The following is a 19,179-nucleotide window of genomic DNA, read 5'->3' on the forward strand; positions in this document are numbered from 1 at the left end:
GGGAAGGGGAAGGGGAGGGGAGGGGAACGGGGGGAGAGCGAGCCCCTTGGTAAAGCGAGCGATTTTTTTTTTCATAGCGTCATAGCGTCATAGCGTCATAGCGTTCATAGCGTCCATAGCGTCATAGCGTTCATAGCGTTTCATAGCGTCATAGCGATTTTTTTTTTCATAGCGTCATAGCGTTCATAGCGTTTCATAGCGTCATAGCGATTTTTTTTTTCATAGCGTCATAGCGATTTTTTTTTTCATAGCGTCATAGCGTCATAACGTTCATAGCGTTTCATAGCGATTTTTTTTTTCATAGCGTCATAGCGTCATATCGTTCATAGCGTCATCGCGTTCATAGCGTTTCATAGCGTCATCGCGTTCATAGCGTCATAGCGATTTTTTTTTTCATAGCGTCATAGCGTCATATCGTTCATAGCGTCATCGCGTTCATAGCGTTTCATAGCGTCATCGCGTTCATAGCGTCATAGCGATTTTTTTTTTCATAGCGTCATAGCGTTCAAAGCGTTTCATAGCGATTTTTTTTTTCATAGCGTCATAGCGTCATAGCGTTCATAGCGTCATCACGTGATCGCTCTGAGCGAATCAGCGCCCACCTGCTCTGATTCCGTTGATTCCGTGCGCTGAAATGTGCTGAGGGAAATATGAATAAAAAATATGGATCGTCAAATATTTTGAGTTCGGCCATGTTCGTCCCAGGCTCAATGGGCATGTCTATGCCAAATATCAAGCACGTAAGCCTCTCCGTTTAGGAGTCTATCGGTAACATTACACACACACACACACACACACACACACACACACACACACACACACACACACACACACACACTGTGTTTTATATATATAGATAAAGTAGTATTGTATTTTCGTCAACTATTAGAATATCGAAATTTGTATTTCTCTGTGGTTTTTGGATCATTAGATCTTTCATCTGTTTCTTCGGCTTTATTTCTTTGAAAAGTTTGAGGTAAACCATGAATACTCTGGAAAAGTGTTGATGTCACTTTTTCATATATTGCTGTGGAAGGCATAGTCCACAGAGGCCTTAACAAATATACATGCAGTTCAATTTTATCAGCCCATTTATGTTTTTGACATTATAGCAAGATTATTCAAATGGAAAAATCTCTATCAAGACTTCGTAAGCCAATGGTTTGGCATCTTATTACTTCCAACCACTATATTATGAAATGTATATCCAAATACTCTAATAATAACAAATAACTAATTTAGGTCTAACAAGCGAGTGACATGTTTTGGTGTTGGAAATTTACCCATATGCATCATGGATAAGAGCATCGTGGTGGTGAACGGAGACATGAAGACATTTTCTCCGGCCTTGTGTTTGGACACTGAATTGTATATATCGAAACCACAATCATTTAAGGACTCCACGAGGCTATGAAAGGTGATCCAGGTCATATTTAAAATGTGTGGTCTTCGATTGTCTTGCAAAGGTAGGTGGGGAGGAGTTTTGGACAGATGCTGCATCGGCTGCAATAATTAGAAAGGGAAGGCAGACAAATCGATCAATATAAATGCAACACTTGGTGAAACATGAAGGCAAGGGATAACAATGATATTGCAATAGGATAACATAGAATGAAGTGGAGTTTTTTTAATCACTCCTGTCAATCCCCCATTACTCCAAGTATCCCATGCAATGCCAATGCCAATCCATTATTTTTTGTTCTCCTCCTTCCTACCCAATATTGATATATTTTGCAGGAAGTTGTGATCACTTTTCATCAAATTTTCATTAGCCCATCCACCGCTGTGTGGGGGACACGGTTTTGGAATCACGTGTGTGTGTGTGTGTGTGTGTGTGTGTGTGTGTGTGTGTGTGTGTGTGTGTGTGTGTGTGTGTGTGTGTGTGTGTGTGTGTGTGTGTGTGTGTGTGTGTGTTGTTGGTTGCTACCCCCATATGTGGGTTTCGGAAGTTGGAACAGAGACCATGCAACATAACATGTGACAGTTCATTTGACATTCCCACGTCGCAGGTGTTGAAGTATCAATCTCAATTGGTGTGTGTGTGTGTGTGTGTGTGTGTGTGTGTGTGTGTGTGTGTGTGTGTGTGTGTGTGTGTGTGTGTGTGTGTGTGTGTGTGTGTGTGTGTGTGTGTGTGTGTGTGTGTGTAATATATATAATGTGTGTCTGTGTGTCAGTCCAGGCCGTAACATTTGTACCATTTGAGCTTTTGTCATCAAATTTTCAAGAAACCTTTATTATGAGAATATGAAGAAGACCAATTAATAATTGGGTCAAAATGTCAAACGACAAAGTAATAGTAAGTAAAACAAGTTGGGACAATACCCCTGGGCGCTCACCTGGTAGTACAAACAGTATACTGCACTGACTAAAGGCATTTTAAACCAATTTCAATGGTTGCTAGAAGACAGGGCAGCATGTAGAATCATACCAACATAATCATAAGACTTTAAATAAACAAAAAAAATATCTATTTTTGGTAGCAAGCCCCACCAACCACTCCGTCGCCCCATCCATATACCTCCTTCGACGCGCTTTTTAAAATCACGCCTTGAATAATCATTGGTACATCACAGGTGATGAATGGAATGTTGTAGTCAAGTTTCATCGGAATTGTATGTGTTGTTTCTGAGAAGGCAAATACCAATTTGGGGGTATGGGGGGTGGGAGGGGGAACCCCACGTAGAACCCTCACGGACAGATTTTTTGATGCCATGAACAAACTTTGGTACAACACGGGCGATAAAGGTTGTGGTCAAGTTTCATCGAAATTGTGTGTGTAGTTTCAGAAAAGAAAGCAAATACCTATTTTGGGAGGGGAAGGGGTCAAACCTGGACCCACTTTCACCCCCGGTAGACCCCCTTAGACCAGGATTCTTTAATGCCATGAAAACAAACTTGAGTTGCAACATGCGAAAGATCATTTGTGCCAAGTTTGGTCACAATCCCATCAGCGGTTTCAGAGAAGAAGTTGCAAGTGTTTACGGCCTGACGGACAGACACGCGCCGTCGCATAAGCTCCCCAGAACTACGTTCCAGATGAGCTAAAAATAGGGGCAATACCCCTGGGTGCTCACCTGTTAGAATAAAGCAGGATGCTGCACCAATGAAACAACAGATATATCATTAAATAATTACTCATATCACGGTTCCTGACCAAAAATATTTTTGCACCTGTGAAAAACCGGAAATATGACCGAAAATACATATTTTGGGGGGTAACTTTGGTACATCACATGAGATGAAGGTTGAGGTCAAGTTTCATCAAAACTGTGTGTAGTTTCGGAGGAGAGAGCAAATACATATTTGGGGGGGGGTGGGGGGGGGGAACGCCCCTTACTCCCCCCGATGTTTTTTTAAAACGCAGCGCACAAACTTGAGTTTCAACATAACAAATGTTCGGATATCTTGCCAAAATATAATTTGTACCAAGTTTGGTCACAATCCCATCAGCAGTTTCAGAGAAGAAGTTGCAAGTGTTTATGGACTGATGGACTGACGGACAGACACGCGCCGTCTCATAAGCTGCCTGGAACTGTATTCCAGGTGAGCCAAAAATCGATCCCCGACAAGATTTCCAACAAAAACAACAACAGCAACACAAAGCTCTTGTACACCTGCTACATGTCTCAGGTAAAAATACAATACAGACAAGACAAAGTATGTATGCTACAATATCATACAGCAAACATTTGGAGAAAATTCTATAAAATAAAATATACTGTTACAGACGTGGCTTGGATGTTATTTACCGAGCGGTTTTATGGTATGACCACGTCTGCACAAGTTACCCGATTGTGCCCGAACGTTGACTAGTCGCGCGATGCTGGCTCAATAAGAAAAAGAAGACACCCGGCTGGATTACAATAACACAATACGACACCAATGTTTCAATTCTCAAGACCTCCGGAGGAGATTATATTCGTACGGAAAGGTCAGATTACAGGGGCTAGAGGTATAATCACAGAAAGACAGGCACTTAGACACACTCTTATATTAACCCCGGACAGACGACAGACAAACGGGACAACGGCTGACTCACACGGGGGTTGATGGCAGGAAAGCGGGTATCGATGGCTCCAGGTCCTCCTGGGCTCGGGGCAGGGTACAGTACGGTCCGGTCCGGTCCAAAGATGCGGGGAGGTATCGTCGCGCTGGGGGTGGCGGTGGCTTCTCTCTCCAAGCTGAGGCGCATCTGTCGTCACATCCGGCGCGGGGCCGCGTATATCCGGCGGGGAGTGACACGCCCTCGGCTCGTTAGCTCCGCCCCAGATGGAATCGGCACGTTGCTTCTCATTGGGTGCGTGGGGGGGTTACTGGCTCCGCCCCTGACGAGGAGCTGACAGCCAGCCCCTTCGGGGTAACGCCGTGGAGCGCATGGTCATGGCGGGTAACCGAGCCGGTGTGAGGACGCACACTCCCCGCCCCTCTGTTGTTGTAGTCGTAGTTGTAGTTGTAATTGTTGTTGTAGCTGTTGTTTGGGGAAGAAGATGGGAGGAGGTATGGGAAAGGTCCTAAACTCACTACTGATGCCATATAATCACATTCTGGTGCAACGAAGAGTCATAATTAATGGAAACGAGGCCTTAACTGACATAGATTAAGAATAACTAGGAAGATGTCCGAAAGTTGTCTACGTGTGGTGCGGTGGACCTGGGCACGACATTTAATGGGGGAATAAGGGGAAGGTCGGCTCTACTGATTGTTATTTACATGCAATGGGACTAGGGAATGGGGGATTGGGGAAAGTTGGGGAGTATTGGAGAAAATAGGGGAATATTTACAAGCGGATATGGAGGCCAAATTCCATATTCGCAACATTGCACCCTTCTCTACCCTCGGGGCGTCCCGACCCGATAAATTTTTACCTACTTTAGTGTGGCACGCAATGTAGTTCCCTCTACTATTAACTCTACCCTGAGTGCGACAGTTTTACAGATATTCACAAATGAGTAAATATGTCCCCCTGCGACGTTGCACCCTTCTCCTCACAGAAACACACCCACAGGATAACCGAATCCGGAAAGAATTCTCAAACTAAACATACAGCCGGTAGGGAGCATTATTTACAAGATTACGCTGATATCTACACTACGATCCAGGACCTGTTTTTGGAGGAACACATGCAGATGTTATGCATAGAGAGAGCGCGCTTGCCAGCATCGATACACCAACCCACGAGTGCTCTGTGGCCGACGGCCTTTAATAACGTGCAGAGCACCCTTCCCGAGCATCAAAAGCACCACCCCACCACCAATCGGTGCAGTCACCATTGTTCATTGGAATAAAAATAAATTCGACAACCCCTAACCCTGCAGGTGTCTCTTGCTCTTCGTGTGGCCTTCAGTGGTGTTAATTAACAGTGGTTCACCTTTATGGCATAGGTGCCACGTTGACCCATAGGTCCATCCCCGGGTGGTGCTTGGCCGCAAACGAACTGCGGGCCATTGTGGGTGGCCACAAACATTGCGGTCCATATGGTGTATCGATCCCGGCAGCAAACAGCGAAAGTGCAGGCCCACAACTGCGCAGCCAGCACCTCTCTCTCCTCTCTCTCTACCCCAAAGCCAGATCCTCGGAGGTGGGAGACAAAAGAAGAACCAAGTGAGTAAGGTGGTAAGGGCGCAAAAGTGCACGCAATATAAGGTAATGCACACTGGGGGCACATGGGAACCAGGTGAGACAGGTACGTTCCTATCGTACGCCCCCCCCCCACCAGGTAACCTACATGGCCCCTCCCTTACCCCTTACTGTATCCACACAACACAACACTACCCATAAACATCTACTTTACAAATCAACAAACATCCCTACTGTCTTCCCCGTTCCTCCCATAAACCAAATTCGTCTTCTCTCCCTCCTAACCAATCAAATTTGCCATTTTCAACTCTCATCAAAATTTGCCATTTTCAACTCATCAAAATTTGCCATTACCAATTCATCATCAGTCCCTCCTAGGGAGGGAGAGATGGAATCACCCCAATGTCTCATCCACGTCGTGATGCGTCTCACAAATCCTCACAGCAATCTCATTTTCTGCAACAAAACGAAGAAAACACAGGTGTGGAGTCATCATCATCACCACAGGTAAGTGGCTGCGTATGGTGCGACAGGTTCATCAATCCTAACTATCGCCTAAATGACTTTAACAACTTTACACTACCCGGGGTCTTTCTCCGGCCAAACCATTGGCCCTCTTACACTATGGGTTCTAAAAACCAATTCCCATTGGCCAAACTGTGGTGCTCTTCAATTTGGGGTCTCACTCCCCCGATTCATCTCCCGGTGCCCTCGTACAATTTCTGGGCTGCGACGTGTACCTCTCCCAGTGGGTCTACCCACCTGCACACCTCCACCACTGCAGTTGCCTCCGAGCTTACCTGATCCTTACCCTAACCTAACTACCAGGGGAAGGCCCTCTGGCTCTCTCCCCACTCCGTGCCCTCTCTGGCACTGGGCTGCCCGATCCACACCCGGGATCCTCAGGCACCCACTCACAACTACCGGCTCCCAGAGCCCACCTGCGGCCTCACCTGGCCGACATCCTCACAGTGGTGGAGTGCCCAACCAACTACACACACTAACAGGCTACACGCCCAGCCATTTCCACAACACTAATGCACCCATTCACAACACCATTCTGCAACCGCACCACAAATGCCAATATCCAACCACAATTTACCTGCACCCTCTACCTAACACTTACACTACCCGCCCCGGGTACTCGTGAAAGGGGTCCACTCTTCCCCCATCCACACCTTCGCACCATGCACACCACTCCGTACCACTCACTCCAACTCTCTCCACACACCTGTACCTGCACACCTGTGCTCTCACACCTGGTGCCACCTGCACCCTTCTCTCCCCAAGCGCATTCGCGCTGATCCACACACTCACTACTCATACACTGCTCCACACACCTGTCCAGTTGCACACCTGTGCAATCACACCTGTTCAATTCTCACAAACACGGCATCATCTCAGCTAACTACTCCCTTCTGAAACTTGCGCTTCCCAGTCGTCCCTTTAAACTATTGCGCTCCCTCGTCATTATCATCCATACTAATCTACCTGCGTCCCCACTACAGGTATCAGTCACTAACTAATCTTAACGTTACCTAATGTCATCTTCTAGATCCCTACACACAATATCCTAACCCACCCGGGCTAGTTTTCACTGCCATACACCCCATAAGCTATTGCTCCTTTGCCCCACATGGGAAGGATGGTGGATTTGCCATCCCACCACATCGGGGGTCTCTCACTACCAATTTTGCACATCAAATTTCAACAAATTAAAAATTTGCCAATCACTACTGCCAATCCCTTGCCAATCATCAAATTTTGTTTTTCTCTAATTTTGGGTCTAAAACACTAACCTCATCACCCAGTCGACTCACTAATACCTCTCGGTGCGCCAATCCCTGTCCAAAGCCCGGCTTCGTAAAGCCAAGCAATGGATGCTGGTTGTTTTGTGCCAGCGGCTGGACACGTCCGGTACTCGGTGCAGGGACGGGGGTTTACCCGTGCCGAGATCCCACACATCACCTCGGCGTGGAGCCATCCAATGTCCCGATCTCGACCTGCCGGCACGTCTCAACAAAACGTGGTCGCCATAACGACCCTTCCTATCGGGCTGCCCGCTCCGCCTCGTGGAGCACGGACGCGGCCGTTCAAAGCGAGGCCCGGCACGCACCGAGGGCCCGATTCGGCTATAAGTCGTTCTACACTCTACCCCGTCTAACGTCGATGCTTCACCTGCATGCTTACACCCCGCAGCCCGTTCCTTGCTCACACATCCAGCCGTTTCCATGCTCCTCGTACCTTTCCTTACACACCCAGGTACCCTCATTCCACTCACAGCCTTGGTCACACACCTGACCACCGAACACTTCGGCACACATTCGTTGCTCGCACACCTCACCAATACACCGCTTCGCGCCCCCTCCTCGGTCACCTCCTCTGTGACAATCACAGGTGTGCCCTCATTCGCACACCCAACCACGTGCCTCACCACCAACTCCAGCGTGCATTCCCACTCACGCTCTACCATTCCAGGTGTGCATCCTTCCATCCCAGGTGTACATCCTCGCTCACCTGTCACAACTAACTCACGCTCCATGTCACTCTCACTACTTTCACCTCCACTCGTGACAACGCACTCACCCTTACTCTTGACAGCACACTCTTTCCCCATGCACCTGTCCGTCACACACCTTTCTCGCGCACACTCTCCCGTTACTCCCTCTGTAACACTCACCACAGGTGGACACTCTTCCTTACTTCTGACAGCGCACTCTTTCCTCATGCACCTGTCCGTCACACACCTTTCTCGCGCACACTCTTGCGCACACTCTCCCGTCACACCCTCTGTAACACTCACCACCCCGCGCTTCCACGTGCTCCCTCGCACACGCGCTACGACCGACTCACTCTCGCCAGCACACTCACTCCTTGGCACGCACTTTTTCCTCACACACCCCAGAGTCGGACTTTCTTGCACACCTCCATTTTCGCACACCAGACCTGTCGCACACTTCACCAACGGCCTCTCACGAACACCCGGGTCTATCTCGACCCCCAAGCCTCTTAAATCACCTGGCGCATCATACGCACGACCATATTGGTCACCACTTACACCGGGTCCTCTTCCTCTTCGCTTCTCCTCCATCACCTGCGAATCCCTCATCCGGTTAATGAGCACATCATCACGATCCAAACACAGACTTTGGACCAATTCTTTTATCTCCTCTTTTATCTCTTTGTTATCCCCTCTCCGTCGCTTCTTAATTTCGCTCACCCCTTCTTCCACTTCTTCTAATTTGTGCCTCACCTCTTTTATTCCCCGGTACGTCTCCTCAAGCTCGTCCTCCAAGGCTACCTTGACCGTTTCCAGGTGCGTCCTCACCTGCCGGTCCTTCGTCTCCATTACCTCTATCACCTCGTCCAACCTCGTTGTCAGTCCCTCACGTACCATCTGACATTCCCTCTTCGTCGCTATTAAGTCGTTTTTTATGTCGTTTTGTGTCGCTTTCAACCCTCCTAATACCGCAGTGTTCCTTTGAACCTGCTCCGTTAGTCCTTTTTGTCCCTCCGTCAGCTGTTCCACCTCCTGCGTCAGGACCTCTATGCCCCCTTGTAACTTTACAGTCCCCTTTCTCACCTCCTTTTCCATGTGCTCCTCACAGTGCCTCACCTCCTCGCGCACTCCTCCGACCTCCTCACTCACTCCTCTTCTGATCTCTTCTCCCATCACTTGCATCTCCTGCCCAGATGCCACCCTCATCTGCTCCATTTCCTCCCTGTGAGCATCCAGTTTGGTTTCTACCCCCATTCTGACCCCCTCTATCTGCTGCTCCATTTGTTTAACTTCCCTTTCCGCTTGGTCCCTCATGTCCCTCAATTTGCCTTCCATACTGTTTTCTAACCCCTCTAACCCATTTTTCACTCCCTCTATCTGATTCTCCTGGGCAGCCATTCTATTTTCTACCCCCGTTAACCCATGTTTCACCTCTTTTATCCCGTTGTCTAACCCCTCAAAATTATTGTCTAACTTCCCAATTTTCTTGTCTAACTCCTCAAAATTATTGTCTAACTTCTCACCGGTACCCCTCATTTGGCCCTCTAATCGCCCACTATCAACCCTCATTTGCTCACTCTGAGCATCCATCCGGTTCCCCATTACCCCCATTTGGTCCTCCAATCGCTCACCCTGAGCATCCATCCGGTTCCCCAATTGGTTACTCTGCAGTTTGAGGGACGCCTGCATTTGCGCCATAAATTGCTCCATGAGGACCTGCATCTGCATCTGGGCCATCCCTCCCACTTGTGCAGCGGGTGCGGCCGCCGTAGCTATGTGCGAGGCGCCATTTCGCGCGTCTGCTACCCCCGCTGTTTCGCTCTCCTCACGTGTCTCAATTTGGTCCTGGACCGACCCTGCTTCACTCTCCCCTACCGGACCCCAGCCGTCTTGATCCGCCATAGCGCGACTTTCAAAATTCGGGTTTTGTAAAACAAAACAAATTTCGGCCGCTCCAAATTTTGACCAAATTTTTTTTTTTTTTTTCCTCTATTCGTTTTTTTTTTTTTTTCAAAATTTGGTCGGGCCTCGAATCCCACTCCTGACACCAATTGTTACAGACGTGGCTTGGATGTTATTTACCGAGCGGTTTTATGGTATGACCACGTCTGCACAAGTTACCCGATTGTGCCCGAACGTTGACTAGTCGCGCGATGCTGGCTCAATAAGAAAAAGAAGACACCCGGCTGGATTACAATAACACAATACGACACCAATGTTTCAATTCTCAAGACCTCCGGAGGAGATTATATTCGTACGGAAAGGTCAGATTACAGGGGCTAGAGGTATAATCACAGAAAGACAGGCACTTAGACACACTCTTATATTAACCCCGGACAGACGACAGACAAACGGGACAACGGCTGACTCACACGGGGGTTGATGGCAGGAAAGCGGGTATCGATGGCTCCAGGTCCTCCTGGGCTCGGGGCAGGGTACAGTACGGTCCGGTCCGGTCCAAAGATGCGGGGAGGTATCGTCGCGCTGGGGGTGGCGGTGGCTTCTCTCTCCAAGCTGAGGCGCATCTGTCGTCACATCCGGCGCGGGGCCGCGTATATCCGGCGGGGAGTGACACGCCCTCAGCTCGTTAGCTCCGCCCCAGATGGAATCGGCACGTTGCTTCTCATTGGGTGCGTGGGGGGGTTACTGGCTCCGCCCCTGACGAGGAGCTGACAGCCAGCCCCTTCGGGGTAACGCCGTGGAGCGCATGGTCATGGCGGGTAACCGAGCCGGTGTGAGGACGCACACTCCCCGCCCCTCTGTTGTTGTAGTCGTAGTTGTAGTTGTAATTGTTGTTGTAGTTGTTGTTTGGGGAAGAAGATGGGAGGAGGTATGGGAAAGGTCCTAAACTCACTACTGATGCCATATAATCACATTCTGGTGCAACGAAGAGTCATAATTAATGGAAACGAGGCCTTAACTGACATAGATTAAGAATAACTAGGAAGATGTCCGAAAGTTGTCTACGTGTGGTGCGGTGGACCTGGGCACGACATTTAATGGGGGAATAAGGGGAAGGTCGGCTCTACTGATTGTTATTTACATGCAATGGGACTAGGGAATGGGGGATTGGGGAAAGTTGGGGAGTATTGGAGAAAATAGGGGAATATTTACAAGCGGATATGGAGGCCAAATTCCATATTCGCAACAATACGTATATGTCAAAGTAGTACCTACAAAATCAATATATTAAATCATTCATAATGTCTAACCCCTCTAGCTTATCACAGATCAAAGGGATCAACTGATTGAAAATGGGAGCAGAACATTTATCTGGTGTTGGATAAGGCAGATGATGTCTACAGTATGCTGTTGTTGATGTCGGATTTTCTAATCATTGTATGGGGGATTTAAAGAGGACACTTTACTCCCCATAAAATGTGAATTGGGGTTAATCTATTTCTCCCCCTACCACTGTAAACGGTGTAAGCCTTCTGTCGTACCCCTCCATCCAATGAAAATCTCCCTTGAAAATCCATATCTTCAGAACCGCTTAACCAATCCAAACCAAATTTTACAGAAATGATCGACTACCGACCGGTGAGGAAAATGTATTGAAATGATGACGTCATCAGTCACGTGGTACGGCAGCCATTTGGCCTGGAAGCCTATCACTGCTCACAGTTCTAGTTCTCACTAAATTTGTGGAGACATATCCGAGAAAACCGTTATAGCTAGCTCTACGAAACCTTAACTCATTATAGATGCCACAGTAACTTGGTGCATCACAATTTCATTTTTGAGATTTTGACTTGCATTCGCTGCCATTGCCTATGACATCATAAACTTTAAACATCTTATCTAGAACCGCTGAACGGATCAATGCGAAATTTTACAAATATAATCGATTAGCCATGTGGATTAAAGTTTGCAAAAAAAAAAACCCCATCATCGGTCACATGGTTTGGCGGTCATATTGGATTTTAAAACAATACTTTAAAAGCCACTTCTCCGATACCGCTTATCCAATCGATATGAAACTTAAAACATATCTTTAGATACCAATGGGGGAAAAAACATTTGCAAACTATAATATCATCAGTCATGTAGTTTGGCCGCCATCCTGAATTTAATTTAAGCAAAAAAAAAAAAAAAAAAATCTTTTACTGAGTAGCACTTAACGGATCATTGCGAAATGTCAAACATATGATCAACTACTTATGTGGGAAAATATTAGTAAACTATGACGTCAGTCACATGGTATGGTGGCGATCTTGGATTTAAGGAAACATTTAAACATCTCTTTCTCCAGAACTGCTGAACAGATCAAAACGAAATTTCATATCTATGAACAACTCCCCATAAGGAAATTGTTTTGAACTATGCCATCATCAGTCACATGGTATGGTGGCCATCTTGGATTTAAGAATTAAAAAAATGAAAAGCTATATCTCCAGATCTGCTCAACCGATACAAACCAAACTTTACAGATATGATCAACTATCCATGAGGAAAATATATTGAAAATGATGGCATCATCAGTCACGTGGTATGGTGGCCATTTTGCCTGTAAGCTTTTCATCACTGCTTGCAGTTCAAGATTATATTTGCTCTTTTGTTTTTACTATTTTGCTGACTATATTTTTCTATTTCTACCTTAATTTCTGCATTTATATCATATTACTTTCTTTTTGTTTTGTTTTTTTAACCAGAATAGCCTTTCTCAAGTTGCCTTTTCACCAAAATTCACGTGGCCACAAAAATCCAGCCCTGCGATAGTGCCAATTGATAATGCATTCCAAAAACATTGTCAACCCCATTTGTACACAGGTTAGGGTGAAACATCCATACTTGTTGCGGTTATATTGTCTGAAAATACCAAAAAAAAAGCATTATGAAGATATTGCTTGCAGACACTCTATTACATACAAGAGAGTGGGTTGGGGGTGGGGGTGCGGGGACGTTTATATCACATAATGTGCCTTGCAAGCAGATTTGCAAGCAGAAAGGAGGTGGGTTGGGCATACAACAATTCTAACTGCATGATTGTTATTTTTCTATTTGGATATCTTGCCATAAATAGTTCACATACTATTCCTATATGATGATATGCTTAATAGAAGCATCTATGGAAATCTGTTACTCTTACCGGAGCAATAACCAGTGTGTCACCATTTTCAGTGCCCTCCAAACATCCAGCAAGAAGCAAAGTCAGGCCAAACACAAATAATTTCATGGTGAAGAGAGGGGAGCCACCAAGGTGCGAAAAATCTGCAGACACAAATGTAACTGATACAGATCCGTCACTTCTGCCTTTGTTGTTATTAAATACTGTTAGGATATTTAGTTTCAGGTAATATTGTTAAGATTTTTGTGTGAAATGAAGATGACTTTAGTAAAAGGTGAAAATAAATTTTTGTGAAGAAAAAAGGAAATGTGGCAAAGGAACCGGAAGAGGAGAAAGATGGGATCGGCAGAGAGAGGAGGAAAGAGACAGCTGTGAGTTGCGTCGAGGCTGCGAGTGGACTTTTTAATATTGATCGCGAATGAGTTGAGACTTCCTGGGAAAGGGATTGTCTGCGACATCGTCATATATTGCGAGTGCAATTAAACCTGCGTCTCAGGTTTTATTACCAAGCGTGAGTTTGTTGGAGGGAGCCAGCGCCTCCATTACAGGCTGATACGCCATTTTGTCCTCGAAGAGGCTGTCAGTTTGGTGCATTTTGTTTTGTCATTGGGATTCCCATATCGACCTCAACATGTGGATTGCCGTAGGTTTCCATATCGGCTCAATTCCCATATCGACCTCTCACCTGGTAACTCCTCATTCACAATTGCGCCAATACCTGCCTGTTGTTTTGCCATTCTGCACGATTTCAACCTTCACCGCTTTGGGCTTAGTGCACGGACTTTGGGGAATGTGACATTCCACTCACGTTTGGCGTATCGTGAGTTCATTGCTTTGAGAGTATTGGGGAATGATGGTACTATCATATGTATTGTTCATTTGATGCAAGTGACATTTTCTTGGTACAGTGAAACCTTGACTTACGAGTGCACCAAGTTACGAGTTTTCCGAGATACGAGCTGTCGCTCGGGCGGTTTTTTGCTTTGAGATGCGAGCTGAGATCTGAGTTACGAGCTTACGCCACCCGCCACTAGGTGGCCCAACGAGCGTTCCGGTCACGTGGTTATCTTGCCGTGCAAGCATCTCTGCCGTATATCGCTGCTGCTTTGTTTTCGCATGTTGGTTATTTTGGAAATTTTCTTAGTTTTAACCATGGGTCCTAAGAAATTGAGTGCCAAGGGAGGTACTGAGAAGAAGAAGAGGATGATGTGCTTGGATATAAAACACGCAATCGTCGAAAAACATGAGCGAGGTGTGCGTGTTGTCGACTTGGCGAGGCAGTACGATCGTAGCAGTACGATCGAAACATTTTGAAAGGGAGGAAGAAACAAACCTCGTTGGACAGGTTTTTATTGAAACGCCCTGCAAGTGAAAGCGAGGAAAGTGTGGCGAAAAAGGCAAAAGTCATCTCCTCCACCTCCGCCAGCATCTTCGTCTGATCTTCAAGGTAAATACACTTAATAAAACCAGTTTATTTCTTTACATTGTGGCGGACACGGAAGCTCACTGGCGTGGTGACATCATTCCGCGCACCAAGTGGGCGGCGGCCACGCCGAGGGGTAGGCGTGGCCTCAGGATATACACCGGGCGCGCAGCCCGGAGCGCGCCAGTGTTACAGTGAGCTCTTGAATAAAGACTCTTACAAATTACCGCGTTGTCCGCTTCCTCCTTGTTTACAAGCAGCGTGCGTAACGCCGCTTATTATGTACAGTATATACGAGGTCGTGCTTGTTTATACATTATTTGTTATTTATAAAGTACATTTTTCTTATTTAAAAACACGTAACAAAAAAAATTGGTGTGGTTTTTAGGGGGCTGGAACGGATTAATAGCATTTCAATGCATTTTAATGGGGAAATTTAATTTGAGAAACGAGCAAATTGAGTTACGAGCTCAGTCACAGAACGAATTAAACTCGTAAGTCAAGGTTTCACTGTACTTTCTTTAAGAGTGTTATTATTGTGTATGTGAGAGTTCTTAATACAATTACTTGTTTGTTCTACAATTGCATTGGTGTGGTTTTACCATGGTTTATTAGAACACTCAAAATAACAAATCTTTCTGCTGCGTTCCCACTCCAGACTCTGAGGTGCACAATGACCAGGGTTTGGGGAGGGAACACGTAACAGAAATTGGGGGCTCGTCGTCCGGGATAGAATTCCCTAACATTCCTAAATTTGACATTCCCAAACATTCCCAAATTTGACAATTTTTGTGTGAAGGTTAACAGGCTTGTTATTTTTGCGGTGACAATGGTGTTTAATGTGGAAAATTTGGTGACGTCCCCTAACGGGACACAGTTCCAGACGTTAAAAAGATCGGAACTTAGGACGTGGGCCAAATACTGTAACTTGGAGGTCCGAGTTAATATGAAGAAGGCAGAGATTCAGTCGGTGCTAGAATATTTAGTGGGAGAGAAAAAATGGGAAGAGGTAGCATTGGATTGGTTACCAGAGGAAAAAGGAAATATGGAGCTCCAGAAAATGGAGATGCAACTGCAGAGCCAGGAAAGATTAAAAGAGTTGGAATTGGAAGAGAGGAGGCAGCAAAGAGAGGAAAGAAAAGCAGAAAAGGAACGAGAACTCGAGGAGAAAGAGCAGAGGAAAGGAAAGATGAAAGGGACTTAAAGGAACGGGACATGGAGTATCAGAGGGAAATTAAACTCAAGGAGCTTGAATTACTGGGAGGACAGAGAGAAATTATGCAAAATTTAAATCCGAGAAACAGCTTGGAAATTCGGAGTGCAGGAACAAATATTTATTTTTTTATTTTCTAAATTGTGGTTTAGTATCCCCAGGCGTTTAAGAAACTCTGTGGTACCATTAAAAATTGGGGCACTAATTATAGAAACAAACTCTACAACAGGTAGAAGCCCCCACTTATCCTATAGGGAGGGGAAGCCCTAAATATGGCAGGAATGCAATACATGGTTCAACATGAACAGCACTCGATAGAGCGCAGACCTCCACCAGGCTGAACAATTTGTTTTCTATCCCACTGATAGGCCGGATCTGGATTCGGTCCATTTGTCTTTGTCACACACCAAAATCCAACAGGCTTGTTCTCATCCCAACTCATCCACCAAGTTTTGTCATAATATCGATCCACACCATTTTAAAATATCGTTTGTATTTAATTTTGGCCCTCTCACTCAATAATGAAGAATCACTTTCAAATTCTCGGAACCGGATCTTCAAGTGCCGGCAATTCATCATTGAAAGACATTGGGGTATTTTTTAACGACCACCATACCTAATGTTAGCAGACCGGACACCCAGCTTAATGCCCTCACTGATGAAACACCCTGACCGCACCGGTCCAAAAGTTTACCATCAGGTGGAAAATCTATGCAGACAATACAGTTCGAAGGCTAATGTGCAATCTCTGCACCATTCTCATGTCCAGGAAAGCAGTGCAAGTATGAAAAATAAATAAATATGTAAATATCATTCCAACCTGTCCTCCCTTGATCCAGGCTGGAAGAGGTTGGGCTGGATCGGCTTTATGTGGGGAAAAGAAGAGGGTGGGGCAGGGGCGTCAATCGATACTGGAAAGTGGGGGAATAGGAGGGTGGGGGGGGGGGGGGGGGGGACAGACATTGCAAGTGCAAATCGCAGATCCAATAGTGATGACCAGGCAAGTCTAGCCCATGGAAATTGTTGATTTTAGGCGCTCTTTGATGTGGTGCATTCTAAGAAATTAATCTGACTGCCTTTGTGAATTAATTTAATAAATAAAAGAGGGTGCTTCTAATTTCAAACTTTTTTTTCGTGCCATAGTTTATTATTGTGCTGAAAAAAACAGATGTAATCATTCAACATGCCAAATATATCAAACAAAACAAATCAAATGTTTCACTGCATTTTTTTCTCATGACTCTTGAACCCATTCCAAATACAAATAGAAAGCATCTGAAAATGCAAAGCCCGTCCGTGTCCGTTTGTATTCAGACATCTTCTTCTTCCATATGCTAAAAAATAACGGAAACAGCTTTCAAAACTAGAAGGGAACTCGGTAGAGAGCATCCCTCCGCCAGGCTGAACGGTTTACGTTTTGTATCCCACTGATAGGCCGGATCTGGATTCGGACCTGAACCAAAATTGAATCGGCTTGTTCTTGTCACCAAACCAACTCGTCCACCAAGTTTATTCATAATTCGTCCACAACTTTTTTAATATCATGTTATTTACATCGGTTTTCACCCGATATCTCAATGGTGAAGAATCATTTAACAATTAAATAATCCTTGTAGCCGAATCCATATTCATATCTTCACCAAAATCGAAACGATTAGTCCTTTTCACACACACAACCTCTCCACCAAGTTTCGTCAAAATCCGTCGGCAACTTTTTGAGATATCCTGCTGTATATCATTTTTGACCATATCACTCGATGGTGAAGAATCACTTTAAAAACTCTACTAGCCGGATCCGGATCCGGATATTCACCAAAATTCAATCAATTCTTCCTTGTCCCACACACAACCTGTCACACACACAACTTTCGTCCAAATCCATCCATAACCTTTTGACATATGTATCGTTTTTGGCCCCATCTCCCAATGGTGAAGAATCACTTTAAAAATTAAATAATTCTCATATCCGAATGTGAGCAGAGCGGAGTGCCAGAACGTATTTAAGGCACGAGATATGTGAAGGGAGACAGCTCTGATTTCCTGTTTGGCATTGAAGACCTCCATCCATTGTTGAGACAGCAGAAGCAGCATGTCCAGAGTAGAGTGACCTGGTCTGAATCCAAATTGATGATCAGAGATCAAGCCATTGGAGAAGAGAAAGGATTTGATATCCGAAGCAATGATGGATTCCATGACTTTGCTGATAATTGGAAGCAGGCTGGTCTGTAGTTGCAAGGATCTGTTTTTGCACCTTTCTTATGTAAAGCGGTAATGTTGGCTGATTTCCAAGCTGATGGCAGATGATCTTGAGCAAAAGAGAGGGTGAATAAAACAGAGAGAGGGTGAGATAGAGCAGCAGAGCAGGATTTTAGGACCCGTGGGCTAATGCCGTCTGGTCCAATTGTAGAATCAGAGTCGAGGTTTGACAGAAACGTGTCCACCTTGTCAGGAGAGAAGGACACAGAGTCCAGGAGCAGCTGGGTTCGACTGATTAAGGTGGGTACAGAGAGAGACAAGACAAGTTTGGGACACAATATTTTTAGGCAAACACAGAGTTGAGGCATTCCGATTTTTCATGTGCGGTGTCAACTGTGTAGCCATTTGAGGTAAGGGAGGGGTTGGAGGGGGAACAAACACCAGAAACAGATTTGACCAGACGCCACCAAGAATTGGAGGAGGGAGACAGGTTCGGGAGTAGAGAGATATTTTTTCCTGGCTCTCCTGAGGGTAGACACACACTTGTTCCTGGCTTTGCGAAAGGAATGGAGATTACCTTCAGTTGGATTAGCCTTACATGGGGTGAAGGCAAGTTGTTTCAGGGCAACTGCCTCATCACAAGCTTCAGTGTACCATGGACGGGAGGAAGGGTATGACAACTGAACATGAGATGGGATAAATCTGTGCATGAGAGAGAGCAGTTTACTTTGGAAGAATTCCCAGAAAGAGTTGATGTCAGAGGCAGTAGAGATGGGAGACCACTCCAGATTGATGGCTGCTTGCAGACCGTCCCAGTCGGACTGGGTGAAATGCCAGACTCGTCGATGCTGAGGAGGCTCTTTGAGAATGGCCAGAGAGATGTCCACTTTAACAAGCACATGATCAGATGAACCGATTGGAGCAGAAGAAGAGCAGCAGACATTTTAATTTTTTTCATGAAAAAGTGAAAAATACACTGGAAGTAATTTTTGGCTACACATTATTGGAGGTTGCTGACCCTAAGCCCTCTGAATTTAGTGAACTTTGCCCAAATGATTTGGAGTGAGTAAACAGTTTCGTACAAAGACAGCAATTAATGATTAGAGAGCTAAAAAATGTCAGACACAGCAGTGTCAACATGCTGTTTTTTGGGGCTTTACATGGTGGCACTCGTGGAATAGCTGGAGAAAAATGGAATGGGA

The 19,179-nt window shown here is 45.7% G+C and overlaps 1 protein-coding gene across 1 annotated transcript in view; it reads right to left on the reverse strand.

Annotated features, from left to right (window-relative positions):
- Nucleotides 1–18,894, reverse strand: part of LOC137411317 (pigment epithelium-derived factor-like) — a 58,420-nt gene extending 39,526 nt beyond the window's left edge. The window contains exons 1-3 of the mRNA XM_068096677.2: nucleotides 18,555–18,894; nucleotides 13,167–13,288; nucleotides 1,284–1,503 (exon numbers count right to left, since the gene is read on the reverse strand). Coding sequence (XP_067952778.2) covers nucleotides 1,284–1,503; nucleotides 13,167–13,288; nucleotides 18,555–18,687 — 475 coding nt within the window. The 5' untranslated portion in view covers nucleotides 18,688–18,894. The remainder of the gene's footprint in view (nucleotides 1–1,283; nucleotides 1,504–13,166; nucleotides 13,289–18,554) is intronic.
- Between the last annotated feature and the right edge of the window lie 285 nt (nucleotides 18,895–19,179).

Source organism: Myxine glutinosa, chromosome 1 (genome assembly GCF_964187855.1).
Source record: "Myxine glutinosa chromosome 1, kmMyxGlut1.1, whole genome shotgun sequence".
NCBI classification, from domain to species: Eukaryota; Metazoa; Chordata; class Myxini; order Myxiniformes; family Myxinidae; genus Myxine; species Myxine glutinosa.